Source organism: Fusarium vanettenii (assembly GCF_000151355.1).
Source record: "Fusarium vanettenii 77-13-4 chromosome 8 genomic scaffold NECHAsca_11_chr8_3_0, whole genome shotgun sequence".
Classification (NCBI taxonomy): domain Eukaryota; kingdom Fungi; phylum Ascomycota; class Sordariomycetes; order Hypocreales; family Nectriaceae; genus Fusarium; species Fusarium vanettenii.
In genome coordinates this window covers 937,279-956,738 of record NW_003315873.1, presented here as the reverse complement: position 1 = coordinate 956,738, position 19,460 = coordinate 937,279, and the positions used below count along the sequence as shown (strand labels likewise).

The window sequence follows — 19,460 nt, the reverse complement described above, 5'->3', positions numbered from 1 at the left end:
TTTCTAAGCTCTGGGTCTTTTCTTTAATACCTGCTTCCTCAAGTGATGACGGGTTCAGACTTCAGCTGGTGCCAACCCGGACACGGTTCGTTCCACCGCAACTGGACTCAACTACGAGACAGACTGTGCCTCTTACCCTAGACCAATTCCGTCGTCAACGGGTGGATTGCAAAACCAACACTCAATCACGCGATTGGTAGTTAACCGCGCCATTTAGCCATGACCCCTTACATGGGGTTCCCCGCCCCGAGCTCAAACACCTCTCACGATCCATCCTTCATCCTTTGCTCCATCGCCATCATCTTAGCCTCACTCTAGACTGTCTCACTCACCATGTGCGGGTCCAATTCGCCGGCCGGGGTTCCGACTTCCGCTTCTCCACCGAGATCGACTCCGTCTCCGATCGATTTAGTTCCGGCTGATCAAGGCGAAGTAAGGCTTGAAAATGCCTCTGTTTGGTTTAAAATTGTAGCTGATGTTTGATCCCTAGGACGCTGATTCATCTATCGGCTCTGACGCGTGAGTGGATGGCTTGGCCATGTGGTGCGACACACGATGCTAAACGCGTTCCAGAGAAAGTTCCACGGCTTCTGTCTCGGCCAGCATTCTCGAATATCGTCGTGTACAGGGTCGCACGTACCATGCCGACAAGTTTGTCAATGAATATGCGTTTCCCAATGACGACCAGCAGTTAGAGTCCATCGACATCTCGTACGACCGTGTTTCTAGAGATTGACTGCACTACGCTAATTTGACCCCTAGCCACCACTCTCTCACTCTTCTCTTGGATGGCCAGCTGTTTCTTGCACCTATCAAAGATAATGTTCAGGTGCGAAATTGGTCCAAGAATTGAACGGCAAGATTCCTTAGGCTGATAGTCATGATTTTATTAGAAAGTACTGGATGTTGGCACAGGAAGCGGTACGTCTTGAAACCCTTCACGCACAGACGTCGCTAACCATTTCCAAGGCATCTGGGCAATGTACTGCCGTGCTGTTCAGATATGAGTGACCAGCTTATGCTTACACATTCTAGTGACTTTGCCGATCAGTACACAGGTGCCGAAGTCACTGGCACCGACCTCTCACCCTGCCAGCCAGAGTGGGTTCCTCCGAACGTACAATTCGAGGTGGACGATGCTACCGAGAGATGGACCTGGGGAGACAATCATTTCGATTTCATTCATATCCGTTACCTCTTCGGCGCGATTACTAACTGGCATGCTCTTTTCAAGGAGGCCTACCGTTGTTGTGCCCCTGGCGGCTGGGTAGAGTCGTGCGAGGCTGACGTGCGTCTACTCAGCGATGATGGGACTGACGAACTGGAGCCTGTTCTGAAAGTCTGCGACAAGATGTACGAAGAAGGCGGCAAGGCACTGGGCCGTCCGTTTTTTGTCGGCGAGCTACAGGTGGAAGGCCTTAAGGAGGCTGGCTTTGTCGACATTAAGACGGTGGATTACAAGGTGAGATTTACACGACACGCAAACCCCTACCAACATATATCTGAGATGTCGATTATAGATGCCTATCGGCAGCTGGCCAAAAGACCCTAAAATGGCACAGGTGGGCCGCTTCGTCCAGCTAACATTGGAGAATGATCTCGAGGGTGAGCAAGCTCACTACCTAATCCAACACTGATACCGCTGACATGTTGCTACAGGATACTCCCTCCTTCTGTGGAACCAGGTCCTGAAGTGGCCAGAAGATGAGTTCCAGGTGTTTCTCATGCAGACGCGCAAGGCAATCCGCAACCGCAAGGTTCACAGTTACTTCAAGGTGCGGTACGTCTACGGTCGTAAGCCTGAGTAGGTTGGAAAGGCACGGGATTAGCACTAGTCTTAGGTATCTGAACCTAGATAAGATTCTCCTTTACACTCTCCAAGGCCTGCTTAAAGTTCCTAACCTTGCCCCGGACGCCCAGTCCCTCAAGAGTAATGACCCGTTCGGGCTCCAACTTGTGCCAATCAGGAAACTCTTCACTCCACCGCAGCTGAGAGGCGATCTCAAGGCCTCCGACACCCCAAATCTTCTCAGTCGTCTTATCCGAGACCTCGATGTACACGCCTCGCTTTCCCGTGACACTCTCCCAGACCTTCACGACTTCCGACAACTTGAGATAGTCGGTGATGATAATGGCGATCCTGCCAAACGACCTTGGCCCGTCTTCCAGGATACCTTCTACGACCACGCCGACGTTGTGTTGGACGTCTCCTGCGATGGGGAGGACTGCGTCTTCTCTACTGGGTTGAATCCAAGCATATGCATCGGGGCCGGGCTATGTCGAAGCAAAACAATTAGCAACGCCCTACCTACCACTCAGACCATAGGGCAGTTCCCAACTTGGCCGGACGTCTGCGATAAACTTACCAGATGGACAAACTTCATCATGGCGTTGAATGCCATGTTTGATGGATACCAACCAAGCCAGACCCGGGTCGTCTTGGCCGCCAGTTCAGGCGCATGCTCCTCGATCCACTGAAAGGCCGCGTGCTTGTAGTCAAAGTGCGGAACCGGCAGCTTGCCATTCGATGAGAGACTGGCGGCGGGCAGAGAGCTCATGATATAATGCTTGAGGCCTGGAGTTTGAGCTGCCGCCTTGGCAATGTTGATCTGTTGCTGCTTTTCCTCCTCGCCGGCTGCCTCGCGACCCTTCTTCATTACCACTCCCCTAAAATGGACTGTCAGCAACTGGACATGTATGAAGCCAGACTGAGTATGCACCTACCAATCATAGTTTGTAAGAGCAAAAACAGCCGTGGTGCCCTACGTAAATATGATTAGTCTAGGCTCAGTAGTTGAGTCTTTGTTCATCTTGTACCCTGAATGCCTCATGGAGAGAGGCTTCGTCATTGGCATCAGCGGCAACGACCTCGATGCCCTAGATGAATATACCGTCAGCAAAAATCTTGGAATGTTTCCCGTATTTGGACCGAGTCACCTTCTCGAGGAGCTTCTTGGAAGCGTTGCTAGCGGGGTTTCTGGTGACGGCGCGAACTTTCCAGTGCGGATTGCCCTGGAGAGCAGTGCACACGGAGCCACCTTGAGATCCGGTGGCACCGAGAACCGTGATGACTGGCATGTTGGATATAGAGCTGGGCTGAAGAGCGAGCGTCAATTGAGATGTTGGCTTGGTTGGAATGCGACAAGGATGCCATCTCCGTGGGAATGGCTCAATGTTTTATAGATCATGGATGGTATATGCACTATGAAAGAACAATGATGAGTAATGTCGTCATGATGTTTTATCCAGCAACCATTACCCTCATACAACGGCCGCAAAGCCCATGATCGCTCCTCGGGATTTCGTCTTTCACTCAGGCGCGCCGATGTTGTCCGAGATAGACGCAAAGAACTGGCTTCATCGGTACTAACTACTAAGGTAGCGCGGACACGCGATAGAATGGCTTGGATTGGAAATGTTAACCGCTTTACTGGGTATTTCATGCAGAAATAAATTGATGAGCGACCAAGCACGAGCCGAGCCAAGACTTCTCGGTATTCGCGTCTCATTCTCAATCGCCATTATCATCACCATGCCAGGCTTTTTCAAAGGGCCACCAAGGGGGACTGCAGCTACATTGATCTCGAGCGGGTAGCTCAAGCATAGATATCTGATGGTGGCATGATGTCAAACCAGGGAGCGTCTCTTCACTTCGTCACTTCCCAATTCCCACCATCGCCCTTGCGATCGGGCGCCAATTGCAGAAGCTTACAATTGACCTGTGCCAACCAAGCAGTCGATAGGAAAAGCCACGGGTAAAGTGACCGGGGTGAACAGACTCTTGAAGTAATGGGTTCTATCTATTGGGTAAGTGAAGCTTAATGATGGCCCCGAGAAGAAATGCGAATGGTAGAGAAACTTTAGGCTGTTGGCAGCAGCATTGCGTTACACAGGACTCGGTACGGGCCGAAGGCGCCTTGGAACGTGTAACAGCTAAAAAAGACATTGCACGTCAAGTTAAGCGCCAGCGAGTACAAAACATTAAATCTCCATATGAAGTATAAGTAAGCCTTCGAAAACCAATAGCTTGGTCGTGATGTTCGACAAAGTACCTTCACACCCATCCTATGACCTAATTATGGTTCCGCTTCATCAAAAGTGTACTACCTGCGCTCAGTACGCCCTTTCATCTCCTCCAAAAGCTACATACATGAGAGCAAAGCCAAATACAGGCTTGTGGAGTCTTGCTGTGTATTAGAAGTCTTCATCCTACCTTTGCAGCCGTGGTTGGCCTGGATGTGTTTCGGCGTTTGGTCCCCTGCTGGATTGTTACCATTCGTCCAGATGTCTCACAGAATTTTGCTCTGTTACTAACACAATGGCAACCAATCTTGTAATACGCTTTCGAATCCCATCTAATCTCACGAGGTGATCCTTTTCTGTTGCGTGAGCAACAGAAACTCGCTCAGGCAGGGTTGGCTCATCATGAAGAAAAGCCAATAGCACCGATGGGGGAGCAGTGGCTGGTTGGTGTGACTTTTATGTGATGTTTGTATTGGGATAGGAAAGGGTATACCTGAGATTTGGCTATTCTGAAACATCTTCTCGTCTTTGCTGAATGTGTTTAAAAATCTTGTTCTTGTATTATGGCGGATAAACCTGGCGTGGGGCTGTTAAAAACTGTGGCGCTTGAACTGTGATCTTGAGTTCCCTTCCATAGTGAACCATTTGTCTGGCTTTATTTATACATGTACATGGTCACATTTGTGTTAGTGAGGTTGCTGCCGTCACATTCGTGACCTGAGCGAACATTGCTTTTTCCATAGGTAGGAAGGTGCTGTACCTTCAGGTTTGACCGCCCCTTGCTAGGAATTTAGCACAATGGTGATCATCAAACGTGCTGAATCGCTTTGAGCCATTGTTACTGGCTGATAGACGCTGGAGAAATTTGCCTCAGTACAGGCCACGATTGGTCAATAATGCGCGGCGGGTTTGATTGGCTGCGAAGTTTGTCACATCGGTGATGGCGGCTATTTGACCAACAATATCTACGGGCCATCAGAATTTCTTGGTGATTGAAAGCTTTTCCAGTTCATAACAACTTGAAACGTGAGAAAACTCAAACTTGACGATTCGAAACAATCCCGACGCCCATCGCTTGTGCCAATTCCTCGGTCCACTCGCTCCGACTCGCAAGCGCTCATTTGAGCTCCACTTGCGGTGATGCACTAAATTGAGGCCGGAGGGAGCCGAGAATGTGCCAGACGTACATTGAGCAGGGCTACAATGAAACTCGACGGATACGATGGCTATGCGTGAGTGGTAATTGCAAGGCGAAACAGAATTATCGATGGCTGACGACAGAGAACCCAAGTGCAACTGCGGTTTTGGACCGTGGAACTTTAGGCTTGATGCCGGCTGCCACAACTGCGGCCACTGGCGATGTAGCAAAAGTGGGTGTGTGCTTGATCCGCCATCGGGGCACGCAACTTCATTGGCCAAGAGAATATCGCCTCAATCTTTACCAGACGGCCCCCCACAGCATTCTCGGGACTCGGAAACCAAGCAAGGAGACATCCTTGACCAGAGCACTGTGCCTTTTCCTTCGTCGAATCGGGGTGAAATACAGTTTGTCCACTACACTGACTCGGGAAGCAACACTGTGTATCTTGACAGCCCACGCTCTTCTGTTAACAAAGCATCCAACACAGAGGAGAAGCTCGATCTAGGGTTTGATTCTCGAGGGATTGCCCCAGGCCAAGGTGTCGAGTCGTTGCCGGAAGACGAGCCCCATCAAGCCCACCCAGCACTGTCGCCTCTCAGCGCAACCTTTCAAACAAACGCCGGCGACACCCGCGAGGTTCTGGAATGGAGAGAGGAGAATGACGCTTCTGAGCATGAATCCACAGATTCTGATGTCTATACTCCAACAGACTCGGAGGCCTCATCGTCGACATTAAGCTACCGGGAGAGGGATGCCGAGACCCCCGGAATGGCTGGAGGCTTGGAGAGATTGGATTTCGAAGACACTAGAGGGATAAACTCAAGTGAAGATCTCTCGTCGTTCGTCGAAACTCCCGGGGAGGATCTGCTCGAGCTGCCTTGGTTCCATCGGAATGTTCGACGCATCTTGCGGGACCTGCTGCAGCAATGGCGCGATATCCGAAACGCAACTCATCATCGTCAGCCCAAGACACACTCCGCGAGATCTATCCAGCAAGGCATAGTACCACAGCAGCAACAAGGCCCCGGCGGCGGAAAAAGAAGAAGAGAGCGAGCCGACTCAACTGATGAAGCCGAGCGCGGGGACACATCAGCAGGTCCATCGAAACGTGCCAGGCGACCCAAAGGATCAGAAACCTCCCGGCCATTCTCGTGTCCATTCTGCAAAAAGGATCTCCGGCGGTATCAAGCGTGTGTTAGATTCGAGCTGACTAGGGTTCGACATGTCAAGCAGCACCTTCACCGGAAACACGAGGACGAAATTGACGACTCGGTGAGGAATCGACTCAGGCAGAGATCTGCACCCGGCACTGAAGAGGAACAATGGTATAGAATATTTGATCTTTTGTTTCCTGGACACACTCCCCGACCTACCTCACCGTACAACAACTTCACGATTTCCGAACAACCGCCCCAGGCATCACCCGGGGGTGTTCCGATCGACGAAGCACTGTATGTTCCTGGAGAACTTTTGACAAGAGTGTCCATCGAAGCTCTTCAACAGTCTCTGATCGAAGACCCGGTGTTCGCTGATGTCAGGCCGGAGGATATCCGGAGCGCTTTGGACCGTGGCTTGGACCGAGTGTCTAGGGGCCAAATATCTCGACAAAGCATGCTCACCGAGACTATGCACGCCAGAACCGAACAGAGCTACCTAGCGGATAACCGGGGTTCTGCACAGATTTCGTACAATCCCGACCATGCAGTGGCGCAAGATCTCCCAGATGCCTATCCCAGCGACGATCAGGAGGCCCTAAACGAACGTCGAAGGTCGATTACTATTCCGTTAGATTCCATTCAAAGTCTAGACACACCACATGATGAAGTCGGTGAGGCTGTCGTATGGGAGGAGCTCCTGCAAGATTCGAACCTGAATATTGAGGGAGTGGCCCAAGACCAGCAACTAAGCCTTGGCAGCCAATTAGAACTATCTTCCACAGAAGACGAGATGCAGCTGGGTCCGGAGTGGGACCATCTGTGTGATGCGGACTGGTGTCTGGATGCCCCAATTGAAGATGGAAGGTCCCCCGGCCACGACTAGTCGCTTGGGGAGAGCCCAGGATCATAGTAACAGACATGTCGAACCATGCCTAAGCCTTCGTTAGGGGGCAGCATAGAGGTCAAAAGAGGTTGTATTATCCAGCTCTGTACGATACCTGTTAGACGCAAACCCAGATCACAGACACAACTAGGCAAACAAGGGTACTAGTATTATTTGACGCGGGTCCTCTGGCAACACAACTACGGTTCACTAAAGGCTTTAGTGCTACACGGTATGAATTTTGATGCCTTCATGTGTAGATAATTGTCACTTTAGCTCTTGTGAGCCATAGCCTCTTTTGGAGGCTTCATTGACGTCAACAACGTGCGGTTGGTTATAAGATTTCCTTTTGCCTTAAATGACTTCTCTGTGAGAGTGACAGAGAAGGAGGCCAACAGCCACAATAAGTAGGGAAACGATTGTCAATAGTCCACTGTATTAAAACCCGATATCAAGACTAGGTATTATGATACTTCGATAACTGCCGTCATAGGAACGTCTAAATATACAACGGAGTCAGACAGTATTGATCTTTTATTGAGACGTAGATGAGTTTGTGTATAATATGCTGGAATTCCCTCTTCTAAATGGTATTAGAGGCTCTGAGTCGTTACTGTAGCTTTCGATTAACATCATCACCTTCATCCTCAAGATCAAAGATGAGGAAATTAGTCTAGTGTCGGCAGTAGAGATCTGGGTTGACGGAGACAAACAAGGCGACATAGTCAGAAGCTTTTAGGCCAAAACTGGTTATTGCCTACGCGGATTCAGAACACAGCGATGGGCCTTTTTACTTTCTACTCTGATGGTTCGTGTACGTTGTTACTCGATACTCCTGTGTAAAAGAGAAGATAACTTTGTTCCTCAGATCTCTATCATACTTAACTATTTTAACTTCCCATTGAATCACAAAGGTGACTGCTTTCTAATTTCATTCCTCTCCGGAACTTATGGGAGAGAACGCAATACAATGGGAACCAGCGAAGTTATTGCCTCAAGAGTTTCACAGCCAGCAATAGAAGTTGCACTGCATTGAGTTCAATATCTATTAGTTGGTAAGTGAGGAACAGCCCACTTTGGTCAGTCTCTCGGCCTCATCAATGTCTCTCTGCGCTGGCTTGCGGAATGTCAAGTCTATCATGGTTCAAAACCTGACCACTTAAACATAGCGGGTTTATCTCCTATATCTGGCTGTCCATCAATTACAGTGTTGCAAAGATTCCGTGAATCAACTGCTGGCCTTTACAAATCCTCTTATCATCTAGTTGCTTATGTAGTGAAGCAGAGCTCTATTTCTAGTTGGCTTGACTAGAACCAGAAAGAGGAGTACCATGTAGGTTCGGAACACTAGGCATGGAGGAGATTTGAGAGATAGATGAAAGAGACGGAGCGGCCGCAAGGGGGGGAGACCTCCCGGAAACCTCAAAATCATCCAGATCAAAGAGCAAACGCAAACCCGTGTTGTCTTGCGGATTGAGGACAACTCTATTTTTGTCTGGTGATCGTGATTGCTCATTGACAACAACTTCCTTCTCGTCCGAATAGGGGTATAGCTCCTTTTGATTGTCGACGAAGAACTTTTCGTGAACCTCGACGATCGGCATGGACTTCTTATGCCTTTCAGTATCTGGAGGCGCCGGAGAAGAAAGATCATGTACATCGCTTGCGTCGGAAGAGGGCGTAGTGTTAATGGAGGGCGAGGGGAGCTGAGGAGACGAGGCAGGGTCATAGGTAGTCGCTATGTACAAATTCACCATCAGCAAATCGTTCTTGGTTCCAGAGAAAAGAATCGGAGGGCCACATTACACGGAATGCTGTCAAACACATCTCCCAGGAGAGCAATATTGGAAAAGGTTGAGGATATCACAGCCGGTTCTGGACTCGTCTCTTGCACCTTTTGGTCCTCGATCGCCGGGGTCGCAAGGACTACTTGACGCACAAAATTCAACTCAGCCAGCACTGCAGCGTGGTGGCAGTGGAGAAGCGGCTGCTGGCTCTCAAAGTCGAGAGAATCGGCCAAAATCCACCTCATCTTGCTGCGAAGTGGTGTCTTTCCCCCATGCGCCTCCGGTCGGCACTTCTCCACGAGTCTGTCAACGCGTTCATGGCACTGCTGCGCAGCCTCGATGATCCCATCGATGCGCTCAACTGCTGCGGGTAGCAGCAAGGTGGCGTGCTGGTTTCGAAGTTGAACGAGGTGCTGGAGATCGTAGTGGCACGTACGGACGAGCTCAATGCATGAGCTGACCTGGGTTGACAGTGGATCTTGATCGGTCGCTAGAGTGACTATCTGGCGAAAACGAGTATTCAGACCAGGCATCTTGGAGACACTGATGGTGAAAGGCAGGTGGAAGGAGAGCCAATTTTACGAGGCCGAGGTGCATTGGCATCCCACAAATGGGAACGAGGATCGATTGGAAATGCCATCAACCTTTTAATGAGCGGGTGGAGCGGGGAACCAACTTGCAGCTGCGCCAGGCCTTTCTTGGATGTCTCATGTCTCATGTCTTGGTGTTGTTGGTTGTTGGTCGCTCACACAGCAGGGACCAGCCCCCAAGCAACTCCTTCGGCCGGTCCGGCCCGGAAATACCTCCGCGATCGAATTAAGAAGGAGACTAGAAAGTTAAATGAACTTGTTGGCTCTTGGGTGGTCCTTTGTCAAGCCACTTGTAACAACTTGTTGGTTGATCCCCTGCACTCTCGTCGGATACAACCAACAGACACAATCGACTACGATAATAGGTCCATGACAGGGCATTCTACTCCACTACAAAACCTAGTTATGCACCAATGGCTCCGACCTCGGGTTCCACTACCCGTCTTCCCCCCTTGTCCAGCCCAGGGCACACCACCACCGAGTTGCCCTTTTCAAACACGAAACGCCAATCCTGGGGCTGTGATAAGATTGCATAGCCGAGCTTGGTGCACTCGACGATGACTGCCTGCAGGTGATCTGTCTGCGCGTTGTGGCTGGTCCCGACGAAGTGGTGGAGGAAGCCGTTGAGGCGGGTCGTCAGGGCCTGGGCTTGGGAGCTGAGAGTAGCTTCTGAAATGGGCAGAGACGTTCGCTCATAAGGGTTTGGATGAAGGAGGAAAGCAGAGAGACGACGCCATTCGGACAAGGCAGCTGATTGAGCTGGAAAATGGGTGTCAGCCGTGAAAAGGAAAAACACACAACGATTCGGACTTACCTGTCGCATTGCGAGAGGGGATGGAGTCTACAAAAGTGCTAACAGGCGTCGGGAGCAAGGAAAAGGCGCTTTGGGAGTAGATGTCAAGGCTCCTGAAAATGACTTGCGAGATGACGTGCCGAAGACCAGTCTGGCGAGACATTGGCTTTGCGCATACTCCTGCAATCGCTTCTGTGCCATGAGGGAAGTCCCCGAGCGGAGAGAGATGCTCTGACAAGATCGATACGTCGGAGATCGGGTCGAGATGATAGTATTTCTCGACATGTTGATCGATGAGATGCCCCAAAGCCTGTAGTTCGGCCTCAATCTCTCTATCGGGAGTCGCGTCGAGGAGTAGATGGTTCAACGGGGTCGCATCGTCGCTCACGGTGGGGGACGGTTTCTCAACAGCGGCGAATGCCCGAGGATCGTCGCGAGGAACAGTATTTCTGTCGTCTTGTCCTCTACGTCGTCGGCGGAAGAGGAGCCAAGCGGCCACCAGACCGATCAGGATGCCACCAATGGCACATCCTACGGCTGCCCCGGCGAGTGCTCCTGTCGAGTGGCCCGACGAGCCATTGTCGCTAGAAGGAGATAAGACAGCCGTTGATGAATGATTGGGACTGCTGGAGCTGGAGCTGGAGCTGGTGCCAGTGGCGGCACTGGTGTCGGTGTTGGTGTCGGTGCTGGTGCTCGAGATGGTCGTGGTCGAGGGATTTGTACTGGCCGAGGGGCTCGCAGGATCGCTAGTAGAGGAGACGGGAGAATTGAGAGATGACTGGATAGCTGTTGGAATCTCTTCGGGGCCTAGAGGCTGGGTGTCCGTAAAGCCTGAGCCGTACAATATACGAAATCCCGATGTCCACGTTGTAGGGGTTGGTTGGTTATCTACCCCAAATGTGCTACTTGTCCCTATAGTGACGGAGATCGTAGTGGACGTAGCCATCGGGGAGCTTATCTCACGGGTCTGCTCCTGAAATACCAAAGAGATGAGTGTTTTCTGTGAATGCAGCTTTCGCAAATGGGGGATGGGCCGTCATTTATCATCGGACTGCATCATCCCGTCAACACAGAGGGCCGAGGGCCAACGGCCTTTGCAGGGAGGAAAGCTCCATCAACTGTCTGCAGGCCTGGCTGGACAATCCCTGGCCAAGGTTAGCCCATGAACAAGGGCCCATCACCCTGGACATGGGTAGCTGCAGGTCATGCAGATTGGAAACGCCATCCCTGTCCGCCGATCGGAGAGAAGAGACGAGATGAGTGCATCCAAACTCAAGTGTCCATGTGCCACCCTCTTTGCGAGACTCTGGCCTCTTCTCTCACCCATCCACAACACAAAAATGAATAAACAATCCGACTTGTTAGTGTCTGTCGACTTGGGCACCACTTATACAGGTACATTCACACCCTCTGCAGCGGAAACAAAGTGCTGACAGATCCCGCAGGGGTCGCATGGATGACCCCAAGGACGCCGATCCAGGTGGTCAACGATTGGCCCGGCAGCGGTGACCGAGGAGAGCGCAAGGTGCCCACAAAGCTCGTGTACAATGACGACGGCACACTCAGTTCTTGGGGCTTTATATGCGAAGATGACGATGACGGACCTGGATCTGGCAAGATCAGGCGTGAGTTTTTTAAGATCTTCATTGATCAAGATACACTAGAGGCAGCGCGGCAACAAGGTCTTTCGAGTGCACCGCAGGACACGGCGGAGGCGCGCAAGTACTTGACCGATTATCTGCGCCAGATCTACGCTCATGTGGAGGAGACGGTTGAAACGCAGCTGGGGAGACGCCACACGGGTGGTTGGACAGATATGGCTGTGACGTTCCTCTTCAGCGTGCCAACAACCTGGACCAACATCGCCATGGTCAACACGTTCAAAGGCGTCGTACGGGATACTGGCTTTGGCACTGGGGGACCGTCGCATGTAGCCCTCGTGGACCTCACCGAGGCCGAGGCCGCCTCTGTCGCGACGCTTAAGACAAGTGCTGTCAGTTTCCAAAAGGGCCATGTCTTCTTAACCGTCGACGCTGGTGGCGGCACGACGGACCTGGCTCTCATGCGCATCACCTCGACCGATGCCGTCTCTCCCCAAATGGCGCAGGTCTCAGGTGTACGAGGCATCGGGATCGGGTCTACGCTCATCGACCGCGCCTTTATCCGCCTCGTTGCGCAGAGACTGGCGTTGAACCCTGACGCTCTCGAGAGGCTACCTGATGATTTGGCGATGTCCATGCCGAGGAGTCACCACTTCAGAACTGTCAAGCATAAGTTCGGAGAGAAGGTGTATATGCAGCAGATATTTAAGATACCGATGGAGGGGGTGGCTTTCGACTTTAATCACCCGGGCTTGCGAGTCGAGAGGGGTCGAATGCTGTTTACAAAGTGCGTGACACAGTACCCCATTACGACTGAAAGTTTGCTGACATCTAACAGAGAAGAGATCCAAGCACTGTTTGATGTTCAGATTGAAGGCGTCATGAGCCGGATAAAGGAGCAGCTTGAGTGGATGAGGGAAAAGGGCATGAAAGACCAAGTGGTAAGATGTCTTTCGTCTAGCTTCCGCACATATATTGTCTAACACAAACGGCCAAAAAACAGGAGTATATGGTTCTAGCTGGAGGCCTGGGAAGTTCAGCATACGTGCGTGATGCAATACAGCAGCAACTTGTTGGGTACCCGCACCCAAACGCGCGGCATGTCATTGTCGTCCCATGTCAAGAGCCTCAACTCTGTGTCGTCCGCGGCCTCCTCCTCGACCAGCAGCAGAGGTTCCAGACGGGAAGCCTACCGGTCTTGGCGACACGGGTCGCGCGCTCGAGCTACGGTATGGTCGTTATGGAGCCGTATGATCCGGCCGTTCACTTTGACGAGGATGTCAAGACGGATAAGTACGATCCGAAGATCAAATGGGCCAGAAGCCAGATAGAGTGGCTAATACGCAAGGTACGAGTTGCAAATCTTGTTAGGGTTTTCTTCTGACAATTTAGGGCGATGTCATTGATCCAAACTCATCTCTCATCAAATCATTCAAGATCAAGTTGGATCCCGGAAGCACCACGAGGTCTTGGGACGCCATCATTGTCATTTCCAACAACGAGCCGCACCTTCTCCCCAGAAGCATGAAGCACGGTACGTGCTATGACCCAATGTTAATACCATATAGTCACTAACAATTACAGCAGCGGGCGCAAAGAAGCTATGCGTAGTTAAAAGCAACCTCACAGGGGTCCAGCAAGATCAGATGGTACTTAACAAGAATAGACGGTCATGGTATCGCAAAGGGGTGCCCTTCTATCACCTGCAGTTTGACGTGCACGTCATTGTTGCACCCGCGGACCTTCGCTTCGAACTGTGGTTTAACGGGTATAGGTTCTCGGGCAACCACGAGCCGATTACTGTGACCTGGGACTAAGTTGCTAGGTCAAGGTTGGGCGTTTTGATTTGGTATTCGAGCTGCATGACGTTTGTCAGGATGGGCTCCTCTAGATAGCTTTTCTATCAGAGACTCTAATTCCACATAAATATAATCATGTAGCTGGAGCATTTACTTCGCGTGAGTCCTTTGATACGAAAGACTTGGTTGAAAACTTTTATTGTCGAGGGCGACTCAATCGCGATAGCCGACTACTGCTTGATCTCCTCTACCTTAGCCTGGACAGCAGCCTCGGCGTCGACCCTCATCTGCATCTCGACATTCCAAAGCCTAGCACTACTAAATTCGATACTCTTGAGCGTGACGAATATTGTCTTGTGCGTAATCTTCCAACCCACAGCCAAGATGATGAACACGAGGAGGATGACATAGTTCATCAAGAAGCCCTCAACGTCCCACGGCGCAAAAGAAGTCCAACCCTGGAAGAAGCGAAGAAGAGGCCTAACGTAGGATCGGAGTTTCCTAGTATGTCAAAACCAGACCCAAGTTGTCTATCGTTCGTCAGCATACGTCGAAGTGCGTCATGCATAGTGCGTACTGTATTCGGCAATGATGATACCAGCCCAGAGAAGCCAATAGTTCCATCCAAGAGCGAATCCAAGGGCGGGATCGAGAAACGTGGACGTGTAATGGGTGAAAGAACCTGTTTAAGCCATTGTTAGAAACGTCTAGCAAAGAGATTTCAAACATGAAACTTACCAGACATTGGGATAAACGCTCCTAACTCTCCCAAAGACTGCATCACCGCCCACAACAGAACCCCCACGATGGCAAAGCACAACAGCAAGCCCGCAGGTCCGGCAGTTGAAAGACCAGTGCCCATGCCGACAAAGTAGCCAGGGCCAATAACGCCTCCGGTTGCTAACATCATCTAGAAGGAGAGCTGTGTCAGCTGAAGAGATAAGGGAGATGCTTGGCCGAGTTAACCTATAAGATGGCGGCCAGCCAATCCGCGCTGAAGGCCTGCATCCTCAGCGTTTGAGGTTTCGACCTCGCTAATTTCGTTCGAGGCCGTGCGCTGCAAGCCCTCGTCCTTCAGAGAGTCCGCCTTCATGATGATGTTGTCACTATTGTTGCTGAGTTAATGTTTCTGATGTGAAGCCGTCTTTCGTCTTCTTAGACAGGATCAACACTATCTACGCAAGGACCACCAACCCAACCGAGTCATGGTTGTGTGTTGATATCTCATGACCCCATCCAAATGGGCCCAGCTCGTAGAGTTTTGGGCCGGGTCAGATTACACTCACTGGGGGTTTCCTTGGTCACCCTTCGGATCAACTTGCGGGGGAGGGTCGTCCTTGGAATAAAACAGCTAGGGGGGAAATAGTCCATTGCCAGGACCTCCTTGTCATTTGCCATGGTCTTCATTCGTCTTGATTAGCATCAACGTGACGACCCGGTCCTTGATCAGGTTGCCACATCATTATCGCATCTTCGGCTGGGCCGTGTAACATGCCGCGCGCTCCGCGGGAGACATATCGATTTGAACACGGCTCAGTCTGGCGAGTCAGGACTGTGAGGACAGATTCTTGAAAGGTAAACATGGTATCTCGTGAATTTGAAACTCCTATCCTGAATTTGGTTGTCTGGTAGTATTATTTTGCGTTTGCGACTGCATTGCCTCGGCCTCTGATTGCCGCTCGAGCTGCCGCCACGAGTCTTCGCCCGAATGATGATGATAATGATGGAAGTGATGATGTATGTGGTGATGATGGTGATGGTGAACTGTTTGTTGTGTCGTAGTTGGTAATTGAAATGATTCGGCGTAAGATTGAAGCATTGCATCGTCCCCTGGGATCCCCCAATTTTTGGGCGCAGACGAAGCACCCGTCGATCCGAGCCACAAGCTTTGGTCAGCCGGCGGTGATGTGCCCGTGGCAACCATTGAGCTCATGGAGGACCAACTTGATGGCGAAGGCATGAATGCTCCTGTGGTGCTATCCTGACGGTGTCTTGTGTGTAATGGCCTGGGCTGGGTCCACGCCTTTGCGGTCTGTGTCTGATCCGAGAAGCTTGATGGGAGATCCCCAAGAAGAACAGAATCGGACGACACGCCAGTCCCGTTGGCTTTTTCGGCATTCTCGCCGTCAGCATCATTGAGCGATGGCGGCGAGGGACCAGAAAAGGTTTCGTAAAAGGCCGAGTCGAGGAAACTGGGCCCTGTCTGATCACCAGCCTCGGCCTCCAAGGCGGAGAATGGCATAATCTGCTCGCCTGCGTTCCCGCTTCCAGATTCCATGTCGATAGTGAGATTCTGGGGTGCAGGTGATACTCCGCTATCCATGGGGGACATTTGCGACGTCGATGACGATGGTGTGTTGCCTTGGGATTTGGCGATGCGGGAATGGGATTGACGAGAGAGAGTGCGCCAGCGGTTGCGGCAGGTGAGAGGTGGACGGCCAGGTATCCGCGATGATATAGCTGCCCAGCGATGACCTAATGTAGCGACACCTTGGCGGAGTAGGTTGTCCTCCTGAGCTGTCCAATCGCTCAGGCGGTTTTGGGCAGATGGATTGAGAATGTCGTTGTACCTCTTTGAACATTGGTCGTCTTTCCTGCCAGGAATGAGAAGGGCTAGGAGGTTGATGTTAGATTACAAGGCTATGTGTGCTAGAGAGATAGGATATGTACCAATATCATGCCAGGCCGGCCCAAGACGTGCATACGCTGAAAGGAGAAGCTCGTCCTCTTGGGCTGTCCATCTACCCTTGCGCAGCGACGGGTCAAGGGAGTGAAACCAGCGTTTGCGACAGTCCTGCAGGGTCTTGTCAGCCTCGGTGCTTGCGTGCTGCACGTCTCGGGATGTCGACCCGGGCCGTATATCAATCAAGACGGCGGCGTGGGGTCTGCGGTGTGCGTGCAGAGAGGCCGACGTACCTTGGCTGTCCGACCTTGGAGACCGGCAGCAATGTCCTTCCACCTGCCTTCGGGTCCTCTGCTGTCTCCAAAGTGAGCTACCAGCGTCCTCAAGGCCGAGTCCTCGGTGGATGTCCAAGGCCTTCGATGCTTGCCGGTGTTGGCGGGGGGAGACTGCGGGGAAGTCTCCTGGCCGGACATGGGTAAGCAGGCAGTCGAACGAGGGCAGGGACGCAGTAATATGGTGATGGATGAATTGCCGAGGTCAAAGATGCGTCATTAATTGATGCGACGACAGAGCAGAGCTGGCTGGCTGGCTGTGAGACAGGGCGAGGCAGGTCAATTGTCGAGATGATCCGCAGGCCGAGATAGTCATTTTTCCGTGGTTGACCTCCGGAACTCGGAAGGCTGCAGCCGTTTCCCCTATCACAGAGAAATGACCCCACTATCCTTATCTGAACTGACCAAGTCTCGCGACGCCACTCTTCCCCGCATTCTCATCCTTGCTCTTTTGCACATTAGCTTGACTCGGCCCTGTAGAGATTACCCTGCACCTCAGCCAGTTTCTCGTACGAAATCTCTGTCTTATCCGACGACGATGCATTCTATCTCGCAATGTGATCATTGTGGGGTAAAGCAAGGGCCCTGCCAGCCTTTGCGGGGAAGGACGGTGTTGATTTGACTCAGCCTCTGCCAATCTCGGTCCTGACATCAACAATCTGCGGCTTCAGCTGGACGCGGGTTTCACTCGGCTGCAGGCCTGGACGAGCCCCCCAAGAGGGAGTTGGTCCGATACCTCGATGCGGAGCACAAGGGCCTTCCCCTTCCCGTGCTTCCCCGATGCATCTTTGCCATTTGGTACATCAAGCGCACTCCTCGTCTGTTCGAGGCTGTGATTGATGTCACCAATGGCAAGATTGTCCAGCATCAGGAACTCCTTCGAGACTTCCATGGTCCCGTCGACCGCACTGAGCTCAGCGAGGCGGCTAACGTGGTTATGGCCCACCCCGACGTCGACAAGGAGTTGGCCCGTCTCGGCCTTGACAAGTCTCGGATTGTCCTTGACCCTTGGGACTATGGTGTGGATGGTACTGATACCCAGGCTCGCATGACCCAGGTAAGCACTTTAGCACTTTAGCACTTTAGCACTCCGACTCTTGTGAGCATGTTCTAACACACGTCAAGGTCTTCCTTTACAAGAAGAATCCCAAGAACAATGATGTCGACTCCTCTCACTACTCTTTCCCCCTGGACTTCATGGTCACCGTCGACCTTTGTGCCATGAAGGCCAGGAAGATCATTCGCCTTCCTCTCGGTTCAGATGAGAGTGTCACTCAAGGAAACGTTGGCCAGCCGGACTCTGATCCCGCTGAGCCCGAGTATGACATCCTCTTCAGAAGAACCCTCCTCGTACCACTATGAAGCCTTACAATGTCGTCCAGCCCGAGGGTGCCTCATTCACCATGAAGTGAAGGGCCATCTGCTTGAGTGGGAGAAGTGGCGATTCCGAGTTGGCTTCAACTGGCGAGAGGGTATCACCATCCATGATGTCCACTTCATGGATCGCAGCGCCTTCTACCGCCTATCTCTCTCCGAGATGTTTGTTGCTTATGGCGACCCTCGAAGCCCCATTTACCGAAAGGGTGCCTTTGACCTGGGTAACGTCGGTGCTGGTGTCACCGCCAACAACCTTCAGCGTAAGTTTTCCGACCACTCTACAGAATACCACTTGTATCTAACAGTTTTCTAGTTGGCTGCGACTGCCTTGGTGTCATCAAGTATGTCGACGGCTGCGTTGTCGCTGCTGACGGAACCCCTGCTCCCCGTCCCAACGCCATCTGCATTCATGAGGTCGACCAAGGCATCCAGTGGAAGCACACCAACCACCGAACCGGCAAGGCCGTCGTCGTCCGTAAGCGACAGCTCGTCATCCAGCAGATCATCACTGTTGCCAACTACGAGTACATCTTTGCCTGGATCTTCGACCAGAACGGAGAGATCTCTTTCGAGACCCGCGCCACTGGTATCCTCTCCACCAAGCCCATTGACAAGGAGTCCAAGGTTCCTTGGGGAACCCGCGTCGCCGATGGTGTCATGGCTCCTTACCACCAGCACCTGTTCAACGTCCGTATCGACCCCGCTGTCGATGGCCACCAGAACTCTTTCGTCTACTCCGACTCTGTTCAGATGCCTTGGGACGAGAAGTTGAACCCTCTGGGTACAGGCTACGTCAGCAAGGAGGCCACTGTCACCCGCGCTGGTGCTGTTGAGGACAGCCTTGCCGACGGTCGTGTCTTCAAGATTGTCAACCCTAACGTGGAGAACAGGGTCTCCTTGACCCCCACTGGCTACAAGCTTGTGCCCATCCGCTCTCAGATGCTTCTCGCCCAGCCTGGTTCCTGGCACTGGCGACGATCTGAGTTCTGCGAGTCCCCCATCTGGGTCAACAAGTACAAGGATCGCCAGCTGTTCCCTGCCGGTGACTAGACCAACCAGTCCATCGGTCGACAGGGCATCAAGACCTGGGTCAAGGACCGAGACTACGTTGTCAACGACGACATTGTCATCTGGCACACATTCAGATTCACCCACAACCCCCGAGTTGAGGACTTCCCTGTCATGCCCGCTGAGATTGCCGCTTTCCACCTAAAGCCATACAACTTCTGCGAGTACAACCCCACCAACGATGTGCCACCCTCGAACCAGGAGTTCAATAAGAGCACCAGCTACGAGGATGCGAACAAGGGCTCTTGCTGCACCACCAAGGGCCGATTGTAAAAGCAGGAGAACA

The 19,460-nt window shown here is 52.0% G+C and overlaps 8 protein-coding genes across 8 annotated transcripts; 4 read left to right on the top strand and 4 right to left on the bottom strand.

Annotated features, from left to right (window-relative positions):
- Positions 1-490: 490 nt before the first annotated feature.
- Positions 491-1,808, top strand: NECHADRAFT_47669 (uncharacterized protein; the record flags this gene model as incomplete). The annotated part of the gene is made up of 8 exons (XM_003048554.1): positions 491-519; positions 574-711; positions 763-829; positions 894-921; positions 970-982; positions 1,036-1,462; positions 1,521-1,605; positions 1,660-1,808. Coding segments are annotated over 8 exons (936 nt in total), but the record flags the coding sequence as incomplete, so codon positions are not given.
- Positions 1,809-5,245: 3,437 nt separating this feature from the next.
- NECHADRAFT_84210 (uncharacterized protein) lies at positions 5,246-7,204 on the top strand (the record flags this gene model as incomplete). Its single annotated transcript, XM_003048553.1, has 3 exons — positions 5,246-5,255; positions 5,347-5,397; positions 5,469-7,204. 3 exons carry the CDS (start codon positions 5,246-5,248, stop codon positions 7,202-7,204), a joined length of 1,797 nt encoding a protein of 598 aa, XP_003048599.1.
- Positions 7,205-8,499: 1,295 nt separating this feature from the next.
- NECHADRAFT_101448 (uncharacterized protein) lies at positions 8,500-9,524 on the bottom strand (the record flags this gene model as incomplete). The annotated part of the gene is made up of 2 exons (XM_003048373.1): positions 8,500-8,942; positions 9,011-9,524. The coding sequence occupies 2 exons, from the start codon at positions 9,522-9,524 to the stop codon at positions 8,500-8,502; spliced, it is 957 nt and encodes a 318-aa protein (XP_003048419.1).
- Positions 9,525-9,868: 344 nt separating this feature from the next.
- Positions 9,869-11,363, bottom strand: NECHADRAFT_101447 (uncharacterized protein). Its single transcript, XM_003048372.1, has 2 exons — positions 10,396-11,363; positions 9,869-10,340 (listed from the first exon to the last, which is right to left on the bottom strand). Exons 1-2 carry the CDS (start codon positions 11,318-11,320, stop codon positions 9,985-9,987), a joined length of 1,281 nt encoding a protein of 426 aa, XP_003048418.1. The 5' UTR covers positions 11,321-11,363; the 3' UTR covers positions 9,869-9,984.
- A 346-nt stretch (positions 11,364-11,709) lies between these two features.
- Positions 11,710-13,905, top strand: NECHADRAFT_63182 (uncharacterized protein). The gene is made up of 6 exons (XM_003048552.1): positions 11,710-11,769; positions 11,820-12,490; positions 12,644-12,916; positions 12,979-13,323; positions 13,368-13,509; positions 13,563-13,905. Exons 1-6 carry the CDS (start codon positions 11,715-11,717, stop codon positions 13,790-13,792), a joined length of 1,716 nt encoding a protein of 571 aa, XP_003048598.1. The 5' UTR covers positions 11,710-11,714; the 3' UTR covers positions 13,793-13,905.
- Positions 13,906-14,334: 429 nt separating this feature from the next.
- On the bottom strand, positions 14,335-14,681 carry NECHADRAFT_47466 (uncharacterized protein; the record flags this gene model as incomplete). Its single annotated transcript, XM_003048371.1, has 2 exons — positions 14,335-14,456; positions 14,513-14,681. 2 exons carry the CDS (start codon positions 14,679-14,681, stop codon positions 14,335-14,337), a joined length of 291 nt encoding a protein of 96 aa, XP_003048417.1.
- A 670-nt stretch (positions 14,682-15,351) lies between these two features.
- NECHADRAFT_71446 (uncharacterized protein) lies at positions 15,352-16,870 on the bottom strand (the record flags this gene model as incomplete). Its single annotated transcript, XM_003048370.1, has 3 exons — positions 15,352-16,387; positions 16,445-16,568; positions 16,691-16,870. The coding sequence occupies 3 exons, from the start codon at positions 16,868-16,870 to the stop codon at positions 15,381-15,383; spliced, it is 1,311 nt and encodes a 436-aa protein (XP_003048416.1). The 3' UTR covers positions 15,352-15,380.
- Positions 16,871-17,105: 235 nt separating this feature from the next.
- Positions 17,106-19,447, top strand: NECHADRAFT_84204 (uncharacterized protein; the record flags this gene model as incomplete). Its single annotated transcript, XM_003048551.1, has 6 exons — positions 17,106-17,238; positions 17,401-17,786; positions 17,816-18,079; positions 18,168-18,366; positions 18,420-19,111; positions 19,157-19,447. The coding sequence occupies 6 exons, from the start codon at positions 17,106-17,108 to the stop codon at positions 19,445-19,447; spliced, it is 1,965 nt and encodes a 654-aa protein (XP_003048597.1).
- Between the last annotated feature and the right edge of the window lie 13 nt (positions 19,448-19,460).